Source organism: Anastrepha ludens, chromosome 5 (genome assembly GCF_028408465.1).
Source record: "Anastrepha ludens isolate Willacy chromosome 5, idAnaLude1.1, whole genome shotgun sequence".
NCBI classification, from domain to species: domain Eukaryota; kingdom Metazoa; phylum Arthropoda; class Insecta; order Diptera; family Tephritidae; genus Anastrepha; species Anastrepha ludens.
In genome coordinates this window covers 86,969,778-86,990,369 of record NC_071501.1, presented here as the reverse complement: position 1 = coordinate 86,990,369, position 20,592 = coordinate 86,969,778, and the positions used below count along the sequence as shown (strand labels likewise).

Sequence of the window (20,592 nt, the reverse complement as noted above, 5' to 3'; positions counted from 1 at the left end):
GAAGTTCGAATCATGTTTTATTTTAAGTATATGAATATACAGAAAATAGCAGAGAACAGCACTAGCTCAAGGCCATCAGCTGGTTTTACAATAAACTAGGATTAATTACAATATTTGCTAATCTTATATTTAAAATAAGGAATATATGTGTAATACAAGTGTATAAAATATGTCTAAGTATAGGTATATTAAATTAAATGAGCTATGTTACACAGTACAAGAAAGTTAGATATAGTATTTACATTCGATAATGTTGTATTTACTAGAAGTTGTGATGGGCGAGCTGTGCCAAAAATCCTTCGCCTGGTATTGGTAAACTGGGTGGATTCATCTAGGATATGCCTTACTGATGTTCTAGATGACCTACAAAAACAGCAGGATGCATCTCCAGAGTTTAACAAGTAACTGTGAGTGATCTGCGTGTAACCTAAACGAAGTCGTGTGAACAACAAAATGTCTGCATGTTTAGATTCCGTTGGATAGGTAGGCTTTACTCTGGAGGGATTAATTGTCGCGTAATGATGAAAGTACTCATTCCATTTCAATAGAGCCTTGTTATGTAGGTGCTGCCTTATCAGAAGTTTTCATCAGTTTTTTCCAGAACATCAAAATACAGAGCCGGTTCCTTATGAACACTTTTCGCGACATAATCAGCGAACTCATTGCCTTCAATTCCGCAGTGACCTGGTATCCACATCAATTTAATTTTGTTTGTTTGCTCGATAAGTAAATCTCGAATATGAGTTACTACAACACTGTTATTGCTGAAATTTCTTACGGCATCGATGGCAGATTGACTGTCGGTACAAATGCAAAATTTATCTTTCCCTTTGGAGGCTATTAGAGCGGCTTGATATATAGCAAAGATTTCACTAGTAAATGTTGAGCAGTGATTGTGCAGTAAACCTTCTTTCAGAACTTGAAGATCCTCAGATATAACCGCGAAAGAGGTTGAGCAGTTAGTTTTGGAGCCATCGGTTGGAGCCATTGTTTTAAATCTCGTTTGTGCTGAAGGAAAATTTGTTGGTAGATAAGATCATAAGTGTTTTCCTTTCGATAATCTTGAAAGCAATTAACAAATGACGAGTTCGAAAGAAGCCAAGGTGAGCACTTACTGTGAGATTGAAGAGTAGGTTTAAAATGGATATTCATTTGTCTGGCCAAGTCAACCACATGATCTAACGCCGACATGCTCTTTGGAAAACATTTTCTATTTGTTGCATTGATTGCGATTTTATAAAGGTGATCATTATTGCAGGATAACACTTTGTCTATAAGGCCAGCAGTCATATATTCCACCCGCTCACTTAACCCTTTCGCTACATCTTTTTATTGCGTCACCCAAAAAATCCAAATTTTTGTCTGAGTATTTATTTTAGGACCAATAACAATACAAATAAATTTTTTTTTTATTTTTTTTTTTTGTTAAGTGTTTTTTTTTAATGTTGCCATATGGCAACAAATGTTTTGTATTGGTTTCAATCGCAAATAAACTCCTTCTGCAATCTAATGCAAGTTAACACCTTACGAGAAATTTGTTGCCATATGGCAACAAGCTTAGTTTTAAAACTTAGCACAGCTTTTAAAGCTGCGAGCGAAAAAATATTTATGTGCCAAATGACAGATTGAACATTTTTCTATATACTTTATTCAAAATTTGTTGAAAACATTTGCCCAAAATGCCTCAAAAATCTTAAAATGCAAAATACAAATTTCAGAGTGAAGTGCTATATGCCAGAAGACTTTCTTTAAAAATGTTGTATTACCGATATATAATGGGCGGTTATTATTTATTTTATTTCTGTTTAACCATCAAACTTCAATTTTTGAAAATATGTAACAAAAAAGTTGATATTTTTTACAAGAGAGTGTTGACGGCCTTTTAAAGTTTGCCGTTGCCATATGGCAACAATATCGCGAAAGGGTTAAACTAGGAAGTCCGGATTCAGCCAAGATGTTACAAATAGGAGTAGTGGGGAAGGTCCGTAGGCTTCTACGTACAGCAGCATGATATGGAGCACGTAGAAGGTTAAAGTTGCTTTCGGCACAGCTTCCATAAATTGGTAAAGCATAGTCAATTACAGCTAAAAGTAGCGATTTAACAATGAAACAAAGTGCAGAAGTATGTACAAAGGACTTTTTTGATGAAAAGTATTTTACAATGCTAAGACGATCAATTAATTTATTTCTAATGTAATTGCAATGAAATTTAAAAGTGTATTTACAATCAAAGAAAATTCCTAATATTTTTAAATGGCTCACGTCACTTATAGGTATATTATGGTGAGTTAGTTTTGCACCCGAACAGCGCTTCCTCTGACAAATATGAAGGACATTGGATTTTTCGCATGATATAATCGCTCCAGATTCGAGCGACCATGCAGCAATGCCCTCAAGAATTTTGTTAAAGATGGTTCTAACCGATACTAAATTGTCTTCTTCTTCTAAATTATCGAGTTCAGTAAATATCAAAACATTATCCGCGTTTATACAATGCTCAATATTGTGCTTATCTATGATTTTACCTATTTCGTCAAACGCGATAACAAATAAAACCACCGAAAGAGGCGAACCCTGAGGAATCCCGTTTTCTAAGTTGTATCTGTCAGAAAAAGAGCCGTTTTTCTTAACCATAAATCTTCGGTTTGTAAGGAAGCTTCTTACAAAGCTGTATATTTTAGGACCAACCACCCATTTCCTTAGTTGCCTTAGAATAATGTGTATCCCGATGCGGTCGAAGGCTTTTTCGAAGTCAAGGGAAAGTGCTGTAACATGTTTCTTTTTAAACAGGGCACATGAAGAGAAATGGTCGAAAGATAAAAGTGCATCGACAGTGCTATGTCCTTTTTTAAAGGCAACCTGACTGGGGCTTAAAAATTTATTTTTAGACGCAAACCACATTAGTCGGTTAGCAACTATTTTCTCTAAAATCTTGCTGGTGCATGGCAATAAGAAAATGGGGCGAAAGTTGGACGGCTTATCTGCTGATTTGTTATGCTTTGGAATAGGTGATATACAAGCAAATTTGCAACTTTGTGGTATGATACCAGAAGTGAAAATGGAGTTGTATAGCTTTAATAACCTAGTTTTAATAGAATCAGGTAGATTTTTAACCATGGAGTAACTAATGCGGTCGTAACCAGGAGCGGAGCCTCTGGCCTGGTTAACAAAATGATCAAACTCTTGGATGGTGATGGGATTGTCAATCTCTCTTGCAGAGTGAGTGAGATTTTGTGGTGCACAATATATTTCATTTAAAATTCTGGATTTTTGTGTAATAAATTCACGAGAAAAATTTGTGTTATCTGAGTACTCAAACCAATGTTTAGCGAAAGAATTTCCAATTTCTTTGGGGCCAGAAATAAGCTTGTTATTTATATTAAGTTGTGGGTCAGTAAAATTGCTATAGGAGCCAGCCAGCTTTTTGATACTTTTCCATATTTATTTTGGAGAGGATGACGGATTGATATTGCTAGAGATGCTGATAAAGCATTCTTGTTTTGCCCTTTTTGCAAAATGTTTAAACTTCGCATTTGCTGCCTTATATGACATAAGGTTTTGGTTGGAGTGTATGCGTTTAAAATTATACCATGAATTTTGCTTTATTGTACGTAACTCGGCAAGTTCCTTGCTCCACCAGGGGACACATTTTTTATGAAAGTAGGGACGGAATTGAGTAATGGATGACGTAGCTGCGCTGAGGATAATCTTTTTAATAGAACTAGCTTCCTTATTGATATTATTACTAAGAGGGTGGATTTGACTTTGTTCGTCGCACTGAAACCTGTATTTTGACCAATCTGCTTTATCGGTTTTAAATCTTGGTATGTGACCGGTCTTACTTCTCCTTTCACAATTTAAGTGGAAAACAATTGGATAGTGGTCACTACCATAAAGATTATCTAGAATTCTCCAAGAAAGGAGTGGGTAAATGCTGCTGGAGGATATCGTAACATCAAGATGCGTGAATGAATTACGTGTGGAAAAGTGTGTCGGAGATTTATCGTTTAAGACAATTAAGTCTTGGGTGACAATTAGATCTTCAATTGCTTTACTCCTCTTGTTTTGTGTGGAAGAGCCCCAAAGTGGACTCCAGGCATTGACATCTCCACAAAGAATAAGTGGATGAGGTAGTGAAGTCAGAATTGATTTAAACTCGCCCATATCGAAATCTATACCAGGTGGAAAATAAACAGATATCACCGTTAAGGTTATATTGGTTTTAATTTCAAAATCAATAATGTTTAAATTTGTTTGAATATCAATTCTTTTATGCCAAATACCTTTTTAAATAAGGACACCAGTCCCGCGTCTATTCGTGATACTTGAGTTATGGAAATAGGCAGTGTAAGGCGAAGGAGGCGAATGATTATTGGAAACTGCAAGGTGGGTATCTTGTAAAGCTACAAGATCGGGTTTAAAATCTGAAAGAAGTAGAACAAGCTCATCGTAATTGTTAAAAAAGCTGTTTATATTCCATTGCAAGAAAGTTAACATAGTAATTGGTAAAAAATGAAATTATTGAGAGAATTATTTGTAACTGGAAATTTACTATTTTGTGCATCATTCATCAGAAGAATATGACAAATTATATTAGATGACTGAGTAAGAGAAAGATCTTTATCTATAGATGAAGGTGGTGAGAATATACAATTATTGAAGCTGTTGTCAGTTATAGCTTTGGTATTATCACGAGAACAACTAGGAATACAATCATCTATGTCCGACTGGGTGTCATTACTGCTTTCTGAATTTGTAAGAGAAGCATTCTCTTCTTTATGTGTTGATTAGATAAGTGCTTGCTTGTACAGAGAGATGTTAGATCGTTGGAGACTTTTGGATTTGGACAGTTATGTAATTTAGTATTCTGTGATTTAATGTAGTTGTTGTCTTGGTTTACTATTGTTTTAGAAGCAGAGGTACTTTGTGCAAGATGAGCACGCGATCGTGCAGAACTCGGCTGGCGCATAGCGCTCGTTAGGTGGCAGCCGAAATTCCCCTCACAATTTTAGTTTTCACCATAGTTATTGGGCAAACCTAGTAATCAATCAACTTGGGATTTTAGCTGTTTTTCTTCTTAATTAAGCGATTCCTTACGAAGCATTCCTACTTTTTCCTCGGCAAGATTAACAGTCGACTAATCTGTCTCTGCGGTGGATAGATCCCAATGTAATATTGTAACATTCACCTTCCATATCGAGAAAGAAAATCGATTTGTCTACCTTTGTGTGGATACATTAAATCAAATACCTAATTTTCCTATAAATAGGGCATGACTAACAGCCCTTTCTATCAGTCTTTTATTACTAGAATTTTATTTGTTTTGTATTTATCGAATATCAGTTAGCCCTGATTAGGTTGACCAGATGTTTTGCCATTGGATTGTGTACAAGTTAACCTTTACAAGTTTATGAATTTTCCTATAGATAATTTTTAAAATGTTTCTATATTAGTAATATAATTGAAGTAAATTATCTGCCATTGGCAGAGATAATATTTATAGCTCTTTCGAGAGGCTATGTACGGTAATGCACCTGCATTTACTCTCACACACCCATGCATCTACTACTTGCATTTGTGTGTAAACAGTTCTACACCTACATGACTGCATTATGAGTGCATTGTTTGTGCACCCTGATAGTCATATGTAAACCGATAACGTGAGGATAATCGGAAATATCTGTTGCTATGTTCGAAGCAAGCAATCAATTAATGGGGACATGCCACTACCTTGACTTGAATTTTGATGACCTAAAAAATCGCGAAAGTTTTGCTAAAAATATGGCGAAAGCGCCTTAAAAATCGACGAAAATTACATTAAAAAAAATTACTTCAAAATAAAGCGGCATTTGAAAAAGCTGCTAAATACTATTCATTTTTATTTAGCCAAAGAAATCCACTAAATGCTAACACGAAGCATAAGAGTAAATAACCAAGCATAGATTCAAATGATCCAAATTAAACGAAAGTCGATTATCGGCTGAAACACGACTTATGCATAGAAAAATTTCTTCCTATGTATTGGGTTGGAGAATAAGTTCATAGCGTTTTGAAATTTTCTTTTTTTTTACAACGATTTGCTTGCTATTTGGGAAACGATCTGTATTCATTCGATAGAGCTCTTTCTGCTCTACAAAACTATTAGGTGCGCAGCTAAGTTCTCGCTGTTCTTTTTTTGATGAAAATATAACTTTATGCTGAAAAAATGGTTACAAGTGCATCATTGAAAGTATTGCGCATCGCTGGCTACTACTTTTTCCCATCTTCCTGGTAGTGCTCGTATACCGTCGCGGTAAAACTGTTCATCTTTGGAGGCTAGCCACGGATCAAGCCATCTTTTGGTGTCTTCATATGAATGGAACTGCTGGTCAGCTAGACCAAGTGCCATCGATCGGAACAGGTGATAATCGGACGGCGCATTATCTGGAGAATATGGCGGGTGGGGTAGAATTTCCCATTTCAGTGTTTCCAGGAAGGTTTTAATGGGTTTGGCAACGTGAGGCCGAGCGGCTGTAGAATCACTCTTTTATGCCTCTCCGCGTATTGCGGCCGCTTCTCGCGCAGTTCTCGGCTCAATCGCATCAATTGAAGTCGATACCGATCTCCGATCGCTTGGTTTTAAGGCCGGCGGGCCAATTAAAAGGTCAAAAAAATCGATTTTTTTTTTTCCTGAAATCAATAGCTTGGATATTCAAGAACATGAGACACAAATTTTCAGAGTTAAATTCCAAGTATTTGCAGAGCTACAGAGCCGAGCGTAGTGCGGCGTCGAGCAACCGTGCCCTTATTGTTGTAGTTTGAAGCGCGTTTTCTCGGCTTTTCATTTTCACGATTTTACCTAATTTATGTACACGATTGCAAAAAAACTAAACGAGCTATCCATTTCATTCAAAATGCGTTATCTTCAGTATTGTTTTCTCTTCTTTGTGAACTAAAAAAACATCCAACAACTTTTTTTAAGCGACTTTTTTTACCCAGTTGAAGAGTTTTTTTTTCCTTAAAAAACCACTTTTTTTTCTACCTTCCGCAAAATTTCGAATTTTACGTGTTTCTCCCAATTTTCTTAGTTCACATCGAAGATAATTACATCAAAATTAATAATCTTTTTTTTTTTGTTTTCAGATGAAAATTGCAAGTTGCATCTTGTACAGAAGTTGGATACTTCAGTGGCAAGGCGCTCTGGGAATCTATTGATAACTCGGCTTACAATATATTGTTGGAGATTGTACAAATTTTTTTTTTTTAGTTCAAATATATATTAAACTATCCCCAACACTTCATTTGGCTAATTGTTTTTTTTCTCATCCTACAACGCTTCGCGAAAACGACTGAATTTAGGACATCTAATTGGCCCGCCGGCCTTAACAGTTCATAATAAATAACACCAACTTGGTCCCACCAAATACATAGCATAACCTTCGCAGCATGAATATTCGGCCGAGGCGATGACGTAGAAGCATGACCAGGCCGTCCCCATGACTTTCTTTTCATTGGATTGCTGTAATGAATCCACTTTTCATCACCCGTCACGACGCGATGAAGAAAATCCTTCCTTTTTTGTCGCTGGAGCAGTTGTTCACAGGCGAAAAAACGACGTTCAACATCCCTTGATTTTAACTCATAAGGAATCCAAGTCCCCTATTTCTAAATCATTCCCAAAGCATGCAATCGCTTGGAAATGGATTGGCGGTAGCTTCCAATACTGAAACGAGCTCTTCTTGTGTTTGACACGGATCCTCATTGAGTAATGTCTCCAACCCAGCGTCTTCGAAGGTTTTTGGCCTTCCTTCACGCGGACCGTCAACATTAAAATCACCGTCTTTGAAACGACGGAATCAATCTCGGCACGTTGTTTCACTTAAAGCAGAATCTCCATATACTTTTTGTACCGCCGCCGTTTTTTTTCGAATGAAAGAGGAAAATCAACATTTCCCGGAAATTACGATTATTCGGCACGAAATCAGACATTTTCACAAAATCATAGATACTAAAACCAAATGCCTAATGTGTCGAAGCAGTTTGTTTACCATATGTCTAAGCTTGGTTTATGACGTTTAGGTTATGTTAGAATCGACCAGCACATACTGCCGGCGGGAACTTAGTTGCGCACCAAATATTTTTGAGCTATTTAATTTTTTATTAGTTTTGAAGCATAGAAAATGGAATACCCAAGAGGCAAAAATCAACATTTTAGATTCGTGCTTTTCATCGCGATCAGAAAGCTGCCGAAGCGGCCCGGGACATTTGCGGCGAGTATGGAAAACGTGTCTTAGGCGAACCTACAGTACGGAAATGGTTTGCAAAGTTTAAAAGTGGCGACTTTAACGTCGATGAAACGTCCCGCGGCAAAACGGAAGGCCTTCTGAATTCGATGAAGAACGTCTCAAATCACTTTTGAAGGCGAAGAACGGTCGCCAAACCAATCGTGAATTGGCGGAAAAAATGACTGTGATCATAAAACGATTCTCAATCACGTTCATGCAATGGGATTTACTACAATATTGGGAGCCTGGGTACCACACGAGCTCAACGAAAAAAAAGAAAGAAAGTCACCTTCAAATTGCCTCTCAGCATCTCGCCCGCAATTGAGCAAGACGCGGTCATAAACAGCGCTCTTTGTACCGAATCGTTCTATACAACAATATGATTCAAAGAAAGGAGTGGGTGGCTCCAGGAGATACGCCAAAGCCGAGAATCAAACCGGATCTTCATCAAAAAAAGATCTTGATATGTGTTTGGTGGGACTGGGTGGGCGTGGTGCACTGAGAAATGTTCAAAAAGAATACCACGGTCAACAAGGAGCTCTACACTGCTCAGCTACACCGCGTGAATGAGGCTATTCGACTGAAAAGACCTGATTGAAATGGCCAAGCCCTACTGCTTCACGACAACGCTAGGCCCCATGTTGCTCAAGTCGTCAAAGCCGCACTCTAAGAGTTGGAATGGTAGGTCCCGATTACTAGCTTTTCCGCTCCCTGTCAAACCATATGAAGGGCGTTAGCTTCGATAACAAAGAGGCTCTTAAAAACTAGATCAATAACTTCTTTCCCCCAGATCAGGCGATTTTTGGCGGAACAGCATCAACAAATTGGTCGAGAGATGGGAAGAGGTTGTAAACAGCAGCGGCGAATATATAATTGATTAACTTATTGATAAATTATTGTTTTTTGTTTAAATAAAATTATTGGGTAAAAACGCTACGAACTTATTCCACTTATTGCACTAAGAAAACGAGTATACGCGAAATACATTATTTTCGCTTAAGATTTAAAACTTTATTTAAGATGTTTCGGATCGTCCCATTTGGGTAAAATATGCACTGTTTTGTTGCATAATTTGTTGCCATTTTAAATATGTCACTCTCATAGAAGTTTTGGTCCTTATTGGCGAAAAACTCTTGTAATCCAATTTCACAATCTTCTCTTGAAACCAATTTCTTATCAGTCAGTAAGTTCGGCAATGAGAGAAAAAGGTGGTAGTCGATTGGTGGATGCATTAAAACTTCCCAACCAAGCTCTCGGAGTTTTTGCCGAGTCACTACACAGCACATCTTCTGTTGGCTAATTCTGGTCAATCGCTAGCTTCAAATAGACCAGTTGTTGACAGTAGAGATCTGAATTTAGTGTTAGGCCATACGGAACCAACTTTCCTTGCTGTTGGTCTTGGGTTGGCTACCGTCTGAGCTGCTTCACCACGTTTTGACTCGGACCGTTTTCGCACAATATTGTCGTATGCCACCCATTTATCATGCCCAGTCACGATCCGTTTCAGAAATTCGTCGATTTCATTTAGTTTGGCCAAGGCGATCCATCATGATTTTTGGAGTCATTTGAGCTTCATTTGGAATCCAGCTTTGCGCAAGTGGTTTAAAATTGTTTCATGGCCGATCTTTAGCTCCTGGGCGATACTACGGGCGATACAGCGTAAAAGAATACCGAATTTTCTCTTTGTTGACTTCCATTGTTAACACCAAAATCAGCGAATAAAGACTCAGTGGCTCCGTTAGCTGGGTCATGTCGTCTGAATGGATACAAACGCTCCGGCTCTGAAAGTGTTTGACGTGACACCAGCTGGTGGTCGCAGAGGAAGAGGAAAGCCTAGGTGGAGAAGAACTTGTATTCTCTTGGTGTGCCCAACTGGCGTCGGTACCATGAGAAAGAAACGACTGGCGCACTTTGCTAGAGGTATAGACACCCCAGATATTTCACATCCTAATTTTCGTCGCTCATGAGTTGAGTTTGGTGAAATGAAACGTAGCTTTTTTGGTGAAGGGAACCATGGTGGAATTATTATATAAATAACATAAAGTTTATGTATAAAAGTTTTGAATTTCTTTATTCACGATATACTTTTAGGTATATATTGGTATAAATGTATGTAACGTCTACGTGATTATCTTCCGTAGGAATTTCAGTACGTAGTACTCGTATACGTTCATACCAGCACATTACACACATATTTTTATATTATATTTATTAGAGTTCAGCAATGTCAAGTGTGCATATAAATAATGAAATAAATAAAATTTGTATGAGTTAGCTATTCTCCAATTAAATAAATCCAGTCCCTACAATCATTCATAACTCCTGCACCACTCTCCTTCGCTCTGTTCGACGATACTGGCCAGCGTTCCCACGTAATTTGTCGCTCGCATGCTAGCAATTGTTTCCAGTTCACATCATTAATAATTTCATATGGGCTGAACGATAGTCATCAGCATTTTGTGCAGTAATCCTTTCGACACACGCACATACCGCCAATAATACCTGTACCCACACCCCACTGATTACTCGATGAATAAATTTCGTTCTACTCGTACATTTGTAATTTATTTCCTTTCACTCATTTTAATTGTTTCAAATATTGATTGCTATATGGTATAACGGTACACACATTAGGTATGTAATTATTATTGATTGACGCTCTACATAACTGAGTCTGATGTTCGTCATACGCAGTGGCATTCGTTAAGTTGATCGAGAGCTATCATGTCAAATATTGGCTCGGCGTGATAGGCCACCAGATTAAAAGTGAAGTTTTTCGCTGCTTTACTTCTCTATAGCTTAAGTTGGATTTTTCGCTTTTGTTGTTTTTGTTCCAAAATTGATTAAACATTAACTGTGGGCGCTGATTAATTTGTTTAATTTGCAATTGAGCTGCAATGCGGAACGCGCAAAAATAAGAAGAGAAAAAAAGAAGTTGGAAATCTCCGATAAATAAATGTTTGATATTATCAGTTGCGGTTAGGCAATTTAATGCGGTTACAGGGTGCGTTATTTGCGGATGGTTATTTGAGTGAACTAAAGTTAAATAAAATAAAATAAAATAAAATTAAAAAAAGGGAAGAAAGGGAAAAATTAACAAAATTCAATAAAAAAAAAAAGACTAAACAATTAAATAAAATAGAGCAAACGACAAAAGAATAAGAAAAAATATCAAAAAAAAAAAACCAAAAAAGTAAAATACATAAAATTTTATACAATTAGCAAAATTCCAAAAAACAAGAAAATGAATTAAAATAAAATACGACAAAATAAAAAAATAAGAGGAAAAAGTTAAAAAAATAATAAATAAAATAATAAATATGAAAAATTTATGAATAATAAAAAAATGAGGAATAAAAGATAAAATAAAGCGAAATAAAGAGAATGAAGAACAAGAAGAGAAAACCAAAAAAAAATATGAAAAATTTAATAACTTAAGTAAAATAAAATAAGACTAAATTAAATAAATGTTTATACAATTAGGAAAATTCTATTAAACAAAAATAAAAAAAAAAGAAATAAAATAAAACAAAAGGAAAAAGTAGGGAAAACTAAGAATAAAAAACAAAATACAGCGAAACAAAACAAATAAAATAATGCGAAGTAAAAAAAGAATAAATATTAATATAAAATAATAAAAATTAAAAATGTAATGTGCAATATATAAAAACAATTTAACTTTATTCAAATATAATTTTATAGAACTAGCAAAATTTGAATAAAAAAAATTGAATGAAATAAACTGAAATGAAATAAAGTAAAAAATGGAATGGAATGAAATAATGAACAGAAAAAAAAGAAAAATTAGTGAAGAATAAAAAATAAAAAAGCGAAAAAATAAAGGTATAAAAAACAAAAAGAAAAATAAAAATTAAATAAATTAATTTAAATAAAGTAAATACAATTTTATAAAATTAACACAATTCCAAGAAAAGCAGAAAAAATTAGAAAAGAGCAAATTAAATAAAGGACAGAAAAAATGAAAAATTAATGAAGAATAAAGAATAAATTAAAATGAAAGAAGGAACAAAAAAAAAAAAAATTAAGTAAAAAATGAATTTGAATAAAATTAAAATAAATTGAATACTATTATACAAAATTAACCAAATTTCAATTAATGAATAAAATATATTAAATTGAAGCGAAATTAATTTAATTAAATTTTAGAAGATTTGTAAAAATCTAATAAAAGAAAAAAAATAATAAAAAGGAATAAAATAAAATAAAACAAAAGAAGAAATAAAGATAAAAATAAAATAAAAACATAAAAAATTAGGAATTAATGAAAGTTTAAAAAAAGAAGACCAACAAAATAAAATAAAGTGAAAAAAGAAAATAGTGAAAATAAAAAATGTTTACTAAATTGAATAACATTTTACAAAATGAACCAAATTCCGATAAATGAAAAAAAATTCATTACATTAGAAATAAATAAGAAAAAATGTAACTAAATTTTAGAAAATTAGCAAAATTTCAATAAAAAAAAAAATACTAAAAAGCACAATAATATAATAAAATAAATCAAAAGAAAAAAATTAAAAGCGAAATAAATAAATAAAAATATCATTAAACTAATTTGAATGAATTGAATAAAATTAAATAATATCAATAAATAAAATTTTACAAAATTAAATAATATAGATTCCAATAAAAGAAAAAAATTATGAAATGAAATAAATTAAAACGAAACTAAATTGAATAAAATTTTAGAAAATTCGCCAAATTCCAATAAAAACAACAAAATAAGAACAAAAAATTAAAATAATGAACAGAAAAATTAATGAAGAATAAAAGACAGCGAAATAAAAAAATAAAGAGCAAAAAAACAAAACGAATAATAAAATAAGTAAATTATAAAATACAGTTTTATAAAATTAGCAAAATTCCAATAAAGGAAGGAAAAAAAGAATAAAATAAATGACAAAAAAAATGAAGAATTAATAAAATAAAGAAAATAAATAAAACAAACTAAACTTACAATAAAAGTAAAATAAACTTAAATATTATATAATAACAATAAAAAATTAGAATAATGTAAAATAAAATAAAATAGAGCAAAAGATAAAATAATTTAAAAAAATGCATAAAGCAAAAATTCAAAATAAAATAAAATTTATAAATTTACAGCTGTGGACATCTAAATAAAACCAATATGAAATTGTATGCTCGTTCAAAATTTAAACCAACTCATAATTCCGCAAAATGTAGAGCAAAAAACTATGCTCTATTCAGTTGCTCTTTTTTTTCTAAAGTGAATTTGAAATTATGATTTTTTTTCTAAATTATGAACTTTTTTCATAAATTTAAAAATTTTTTAGTTAACCATTTTTTTTTTAATTTTTTAGTTAAACATTTTTTTTTTAGTTTTTAATTAACCAATTCATATTGGCGCCCCATTAAAAGTATACGCACCCTGTAAGTCGTGCAGAGCACAGAAGCCAACGAGTGCCATTAAAAGAGGCTTACTTGTTATTTTGCAGCTCGAGTCGTGAAAAAGAGTCTGTCAGTGCTGGACGGAATTGAAAATTTCTACCTTCAACTTAAAAAATAATTTGAAAAATGAAAGCCGCCATATTGTTTATTTCTTTAAGCTACATAGGGATACTTCAAGCTGACGCACAAGAAAACGGTAAAGGAAATTTTATTTTACTAATAAAAAAAGAATTCGAAATATGAATAATACGCGAGAATTTAAAATTTATAAAAATTTTTAAAAAAATTTATAAAATTTATTGTTTAAATGGGAAAACATAAGTAAAAACTTAATACATAGTTTACTTAAAAAGATGTGAGATATGAAGAAGTGGTAATTTGGTGAAGTGTTTTTGTGTTTTAAGTAAAATATTTCTATTTTTTAAACTGAAAGGGAATGAGTGCTGTAATTTAAGTAAAGAAAAAAAAAATTGGGTTTTCTTTGAAACTTAACTTATATCGTCCAGTGCATATATATTTTAACCCTTCCATGCCCAATGTTGCCTATTGATAAAACACTGTTCTTTTGTGCAAAAAAACCTTTGATTTTTTAAAATTCGTGTCTGTTTTATTCTCCTCACATTCGGAGTTATTTTATGCCCCAGAGTTTTTCGGGTAGTGCAATTTAATTGATTGTGCGCCTTAGCTTTGTTATAAATGTAAATAAAAAAATCTGTGATTTGTATAAATTTAGACAAAAAAATATGGAGCGCCATAAGTAGAGTCGAATTTTCAAAGCTTGCACACAGTAGCGGCCTCAGTTGTCTAGCGTAAGTGCATTAGCCTGCCATCCCAGAGGTTGTAGGTTCGAACCCCACGTGAAGCACTGTCCACGCACTTTTCAAATTTACCTACTTTCCATCTTTCTAATAATTTTCCATTCCAAAAATATTTTCAAAAAGTCACTTCTCAAACCCAAAAAGTTATCCTCTCCATCCTCACTCCCGCACAACAGTCAGCGCATTATTTGCATTGTGGCTGGTAAAATAAGCAAAAACAAAGAAAAGTACACAGTTACACATTGCATCAGAGGCGCCAGCAAGAGGAAGCGGGCAATTGGGATAATAACGCAGACACACCAAATTTAGCGAAGTCGTCAACCATCTGTGCGATCCTTCTGGCAGAAAATATGAAACATAGATGGGGCTCCAAGTAGTAAGAAGGCGTTGTTCCTAAGCAACGACAGGTAGGCATTCCCATATTCGACAGACCCATCAGGCAACCCTATATCTTTTGACAGAGACGTCAGATCGCTTAATGGCATACCGCGTTGGAAGCGTCAGTCCAAGCAGATTTTTATCATGGAACAGTACATGCCACGCGAGCGCTCCCAAATTGTTGAAATTTACATTCAACAAAAGAAGTCAATTGTGAAAACTCAACGTGCGTATAAAAAATAAATAATGGGAAAAGTGCGCCTTCTAAGAACACTATTAAACATTTGTACGAAAGGTTTTCGGCTGGTGATGTACTTTCTAATCCAAAGAGGCCAAATCAAAACCGACCAAGGCGATCGGATGAGAATATTGCTCTTGTACGGCCCAGTGTTGAGACGTCGCCAAGGACATCCCAAAATCGCCTTTCTCAGCAGTTGGGCATTGCTCGGACCACTTTACAACAAATTATCCGCATTGATTTTCATTTATTCCCGTATAAGATCCAATTGACGCAAAGATTGTTTCCTGCGGACAAGCCTCGTCGATTGGAATGGGTCCAAAGAGTTGAATATGGGCAACCCAGTATTTAAGACTGGTAGCGGCAGGCTAATCACCTACCCTGTCAGAAATCAAAATAGATTAACGAAACCAACGCAAAACTGAGTCTTGTCGAGGCTCTATGCTCCCGATAGGAGTGAACAAGGAAAAAAAATGCAGCATGCCCCAGAAGTCTGCTGCTGTTATCAAAGCAAAGGGTCCGTCTACTAAATATCACTAATTCCTTTTATTTGTACTGCTTTAATAATAAACGATCACTAATTCCGTTTTTAAAACGAAAAATTCAATAATTAATGGGGTGAGTATACTTTTGGCCAATACTGTATACTGTATGAACTTATATACCTATACAAGAAATATTATCTAAAAACATGGTAAAAACATGATATTACTAAAGTCATCGAATTCGAAAAGAAGTTCAGAATTGAACTGAATAATAGTTAAACTGGAGTAGAACTGCATTTGAAAGGAAACTCCAGAAGACATAGGAGCTGGAATTTATAGTTCCAGAACCAAACGTTCTGTGTAGAGTTTTCCAAGCATCTTGCAAGCGGAGATGTGTGGCAGCTGTCTATGTGCAGAAATAAACTTAGACAGAAATGAGCGAACTGCCATTCTTAGCGACAGTCAGGCGGCACTCAAGGCTCTATCGTCCTGTGAGATCAAATCCTGGTCCTTGACTGTATCGATAAACTTAATCTACTAGGAACGCTCAATTGCATCCGGCTAATTTGGGTTTAAGGACATAGGCGTATAGGTGGGAACGAAATAGTGGACGCGTTGGCGAGAGAGGCTGCGATTTCGTTTTTAATGGGACAACACTCCTAAGTTTCAGTAAAGAGCAGGGCTAAAGGCAGATTTGCTGGCACCAAACTATGGGGTTCCGTCAGGTGAAAGCCTTATTGGGAGGGTGCAACCAAAAGAGGTTTTAAATACTCATAACCCTCCCCAAAGATAAATTGAGAATGCTGACGGGCATTCAGTCACAGGCCACTGCAGACTACGTAGTCATCTGCACATGATCAGGATTTGGTCTACGAACTCTTGCGACCAATCCCAGGATACTCGAATGCACTTTCTTCTGGAATGCAGAGCTATAGCGCGGATAAGGTTGAGACATCTTGACCAAATGCAGCCAGACGAAAGGCATATATGCTCAATCCAACCCAGCTTTATCCTGAGTTTAATAAGGAAACTGGGTCTGGAAGAGGGACTGTGATGAGTAGAGGGCACAAAAGACCATGAGGTTGAAGTGCAAACCTCATGAAGTATCCATATATCTATCTCATATTGAGTATTATTTATGAGCTTCCAAATGTAAGATTTAACTATATTAAGCAACTTTTTCAGATTACGCCGAGCTCTGCGCACAATGCAATGGATCCACTCTACCAAAGTGTGAGAGCACTGGCAATGCGAGGCTGGACAAGAAAATCGATTGCAGCCAAACAGGATGTATTATAGCGATGAGTAAGTGAGAAATATGATTTTTGATAACAAACTTTTTTGAAAAAAATTTTTTTTTTTTAATTTTAACATTTCGTCTTCACTCGCAATTTTTGATAGCCACCAACCCTGAAACCGAGTACGTATGTTTGATGGATGTCAAAAGCCAAGAGGCTGTAATATCGGAACCAAAAGACGAAAGTGCACAATTTACCACCCTGCCAGTGCCATTAGCGCTACAAATGGTTACCACTACCGCAAACGCTGATCCTCAAATGATTCCTGATGCAGCAGAAGATATTGAAATGGAAGCAAAAGTGGTGGATGATGCAGGACAGCATATGGAGGAGAAGGAATCTGTAAAAGTAGCGAGTGCAGAAGATGGAAATAAGCAGGAACAAAAACAGGAACAGGAACAAAATATGAACAAGCCAGAAAATTCTGCAGAAAAAGTGGCTGAACCGAAGCCGATTGAAAAAGAGGTGGAAGAAAAACCAGCTGTTGATGCAGACAATGCGCCGCAGCCTGCGGCCTCCAGTGCGGAAGTGGGGGCTGAATCAGAATCAGCAGCGGCCGAACAGGTACCTGCAAGTACACCGAATTCTCCAGATTATCCTGCTGATGCACCAGCCATGAATTCGGATAACACAAATGAAGAGCAAGAGATAAATGAGCCAGCAAAAGGTGGCAATAATGTCACGCCAACTGTGTTGCAGAATGTAAGCGAAAATGGTGATGATAGCCAGGAAACACTGGCGTCGAATAAAGATCAAGAAGTGGTAAATCATGTAGACCAAGCTGCTCCGTCTGGGGCGGAGCACAGTGAGACCACCACGAAAGCGAATGAGGTTGAGGCGGCAGTGCATGTCGCTGATGCTGGACTACAGGGCGCTGCCAGTGCTGGTACAAATGAGGCTGGAAACGTCGTTGAGCCAGTTGTTATTGCAATGACTGTGCCACCTGCTGCGGCGGCTGCCAACCAATTCTTGACCTGCTACTCGTGTACCAGCACTACTGATAGACTCTGCGTAGCGGGGCCGGTTACGGCGGTTAATTGCCAAGCAATGGAGAATAAGATAAACGGTTGCTACACACTTTACAAAGGTATGTAAATGATTTCTTTTTCACAGTAGTTAAGAGGCTTCGCAGCTCAAATTAGGCCTTGTATTCCAGTAATACTTCGCTAACTTTTCTCGCACCAAATACCCATAAGATCCCTGGTTAGGTTAGGTAGTGTTGGCATCTGTAAAAAGATCTTACTTAGACCGCTAGTGTCCATTGTATGAAGAGTCGAAGATATTATTTTATGTAATTCTTAATGCACGTCTTCGCGAGTTTTAACAAGCCGTTTGCCAGCAATAGCCTTCAAGGATGAAAAAATATATTGATCCTCGGCGCATTTCGAGTCGTACAAAGAGCAGGGAAGTACAAAGTATGTGTTCTAAAACACCCCTAGCATTCGTTTCATTGCTGTGTTATACGCATCGCTCTGGACTAATCCCATTTTGGCTGCGTGATGTGGATTGAGACAGTGTTCTGTCAGTACTCCAACCAATATTTTGTAGTCATAAAATAAAGTTTGAAGTTTTCCTATTCCAAGTCTTTAGCATAATTTTTGCAGTTTTGTAGAGGTTGAGTGTTCCCATATAGACATGGTTTCCAGCGCGAGTTCGGCATTCTGTTCAGTTTTCTGAAAGGAACTGAAGGAGGAACTAGCTTTTGGTGAGGCAAGCAGCTCCTTTTCCGCGGCTGTGTTTACTGTCCTCACGCTGCTAACGCTTTCGAGATCCGAGTCTGATTCGACTGTGGTACCTCTTGAGGCTGACCATTTACCTATTTTTGCAGTAGCATTTCGACTGCTGGGGCTTGCAACCACCGCAGAGGAGGTGCCCCCCGGTGGTAGCATTCACAACTCGCGCCGACATTTGGAACAATATCCCGGCCCTTTTCTCTTTCTTCTTCGACACCATGTTGGTTTTTTTTTGTTCAACGTCTCCTCCCATAGCGTTTTATGCCTACCCACCAGACAACTCTTGACCATGACTGCAACATGTTTGTGCATATCTTCGCCCACCACAAAGGTGCTGTATCCTGTAAACAGCCTTTGGTAGGCCTATTATCGCCTTGCTCCTCGCATCCTCGCTCCATTTCCATTAAAGTGAGGCAGAGGTTAGAAGAGAAAGTATTCCCATTGCGCTGGTGGCACCCTCGCGGAGGGTTCTGGCAGAGGATTTCTGCCACCCATAACATCCTACAAACTGCGCAAATTACCGACGGACTAATCTTATTAACGTCGTGCACAAGGTCTTTTCGAGCGTTATTATGTGAGGAACTGAAGTCCATCGCCAAAGAGCTGATTGGACCTTGTAAGTGCGATTTCAGGCCTGGTAAGTTTACTATTGACCAGATCTTCACGATATGCCAAATCCTGGAGAAAAACCACGAAAGACAAATTGATACACACCATCTTTTCGTCGATTTCAAAGGTGCTTTCGATAGCAAAAACAGGAACGGCCTCTATGCCGCTATGTCTGACTTTGGTATCACCGCAAAACTATCTATCTATAAAAGGACATTTACGAGCCGTTATTAATATATTATGTCAGCCTAGAAAAATCATTGGCCTTCTTCGGATGCGCTGTCTTGGCCATGTCTCGGATATGAACGAAAGTGCTCCGGCACGGCAGTCTTTCGAACCCACTGGTGGACGACGAGGAGTAGGGAGATCAAGTGAAACATAATCTGGCAGCACTCGGTGTCACTAATTGGCGCCAGGAAGCAGCGAACCGAGCTATAAGGTGCAATGTTTTAGATTCGGCCATAACCGACATACAGTTGTAGTCCAATCTAAGTATGTATGTCATGCCAAGGTTGTCTGGTATTGTCTGGCCAAGGTTGGACCTTCTATGCAAAACAAAGCCTTCATTCTGTCTCAGTAGAAAAAAGTCATAGAAAAAAGTAGTAGATCGGGACTGGTTATGTAATCAGTTTGTGAACTTAAAGTCCATTCTGAAAATGACCAAATAAAAGCGTAGAATGCTTGCAGGCCCAATTCAAGTAGCTCGTCGAAACCCCCTTTTAATTCCGCAGTTGCCAGGTACTTAACGCAATATGACTGTTAGCGGGGTAATTAGCATTGTAAATCGAATTTTTGTGCACACAATTATAATAAATAATGGGCGCATGTAAATGTATAATAGAAAAAAGATTATATTTAAAATATAAATAAAATTTGCACTAAAATGAAATACAATTTCACCCAAGTTTTCTCCATATTTTTATTTTTTTACAGCCGATACAAATATTACCACACGCGGCTGTATCTCCGAACTTACCGATGAAGGCCTCAAATACTGCGAGTTGAATCCGAAACAATGTATCCTGTGCTATGAGAAGGGTTGCAACAATCTCTTAGCGCCATCGGATGCTGCCCGTAGTAATTCACAGCTAAGCTTCTGGGTGGGCGTTGGTGGATTTATGTGTTTCACATTTCTACTCTAAAATCGCAAATTTGCGTGCGTGGTACACTTTAGGAAGCATGAAATATATATTGTCCTATAAATATGTATACCCACATGACATATACAGTTATTAAGAAGAATGTCGTCTATCACTTTTTAGACGCTAGAATTTCCAATATAAACAAAAATAATATTTTTTTTCTTTTATTGATACTGAAGTTTTGATATATTGTA

The 20,592-nt window shown here is 36.3% G+C and overlaps 1 protein-coding gene across 3 annotated transcripts; it reads left to right on the top strand.

The window, feature by feature from the left end:
• Positions 1-67: 67 nt before the first annotated feature.
• On the top strand, positions 68-20,509 carry LOC128863794 (uncharacterized). 3 transcript variants are annotated; one of them, XM_054103144.1, is made up of 5 exons: positions 68-183; positions 267-407; positions 16,802-16,921; positions 17,018-18,001; positions 20,190-20,509. In XM_054103144.1, exons 2-5 carry the CDS (start codon positions 359-361, stop codon positions 20,396-20,398), a joined length of 1,362 nt encoding a protein of 453 aa, XP_053959119.1. In that variant the 5' UTR covers positions 68-183; positions 267-358; the 3' UTR covers positions 20,399-20,509. The 3 variants fall into 3 exon arrangements, with proteins under 3 accessions (XP_053959119.1, XP_053959118.1, XP_053959117.1); XM_054103143.1 differs by lacking the exons at positions 68-183; positions 267-407 and adding exons at positions 11,004-11,030; positions 13,745-13,893 and having other exon boundaries at positions 20,190-20,507; XM_054103142.1 differs by lacking the exons at positions 68-183; positions 267-407 and adding exons at positions 11,051-11,222; positions 13,745-13,893 and having other exon boundaries at positions 20,190-20,507.
• Positions 20,510-20,592: the final 83 nt, after the last annotated feature.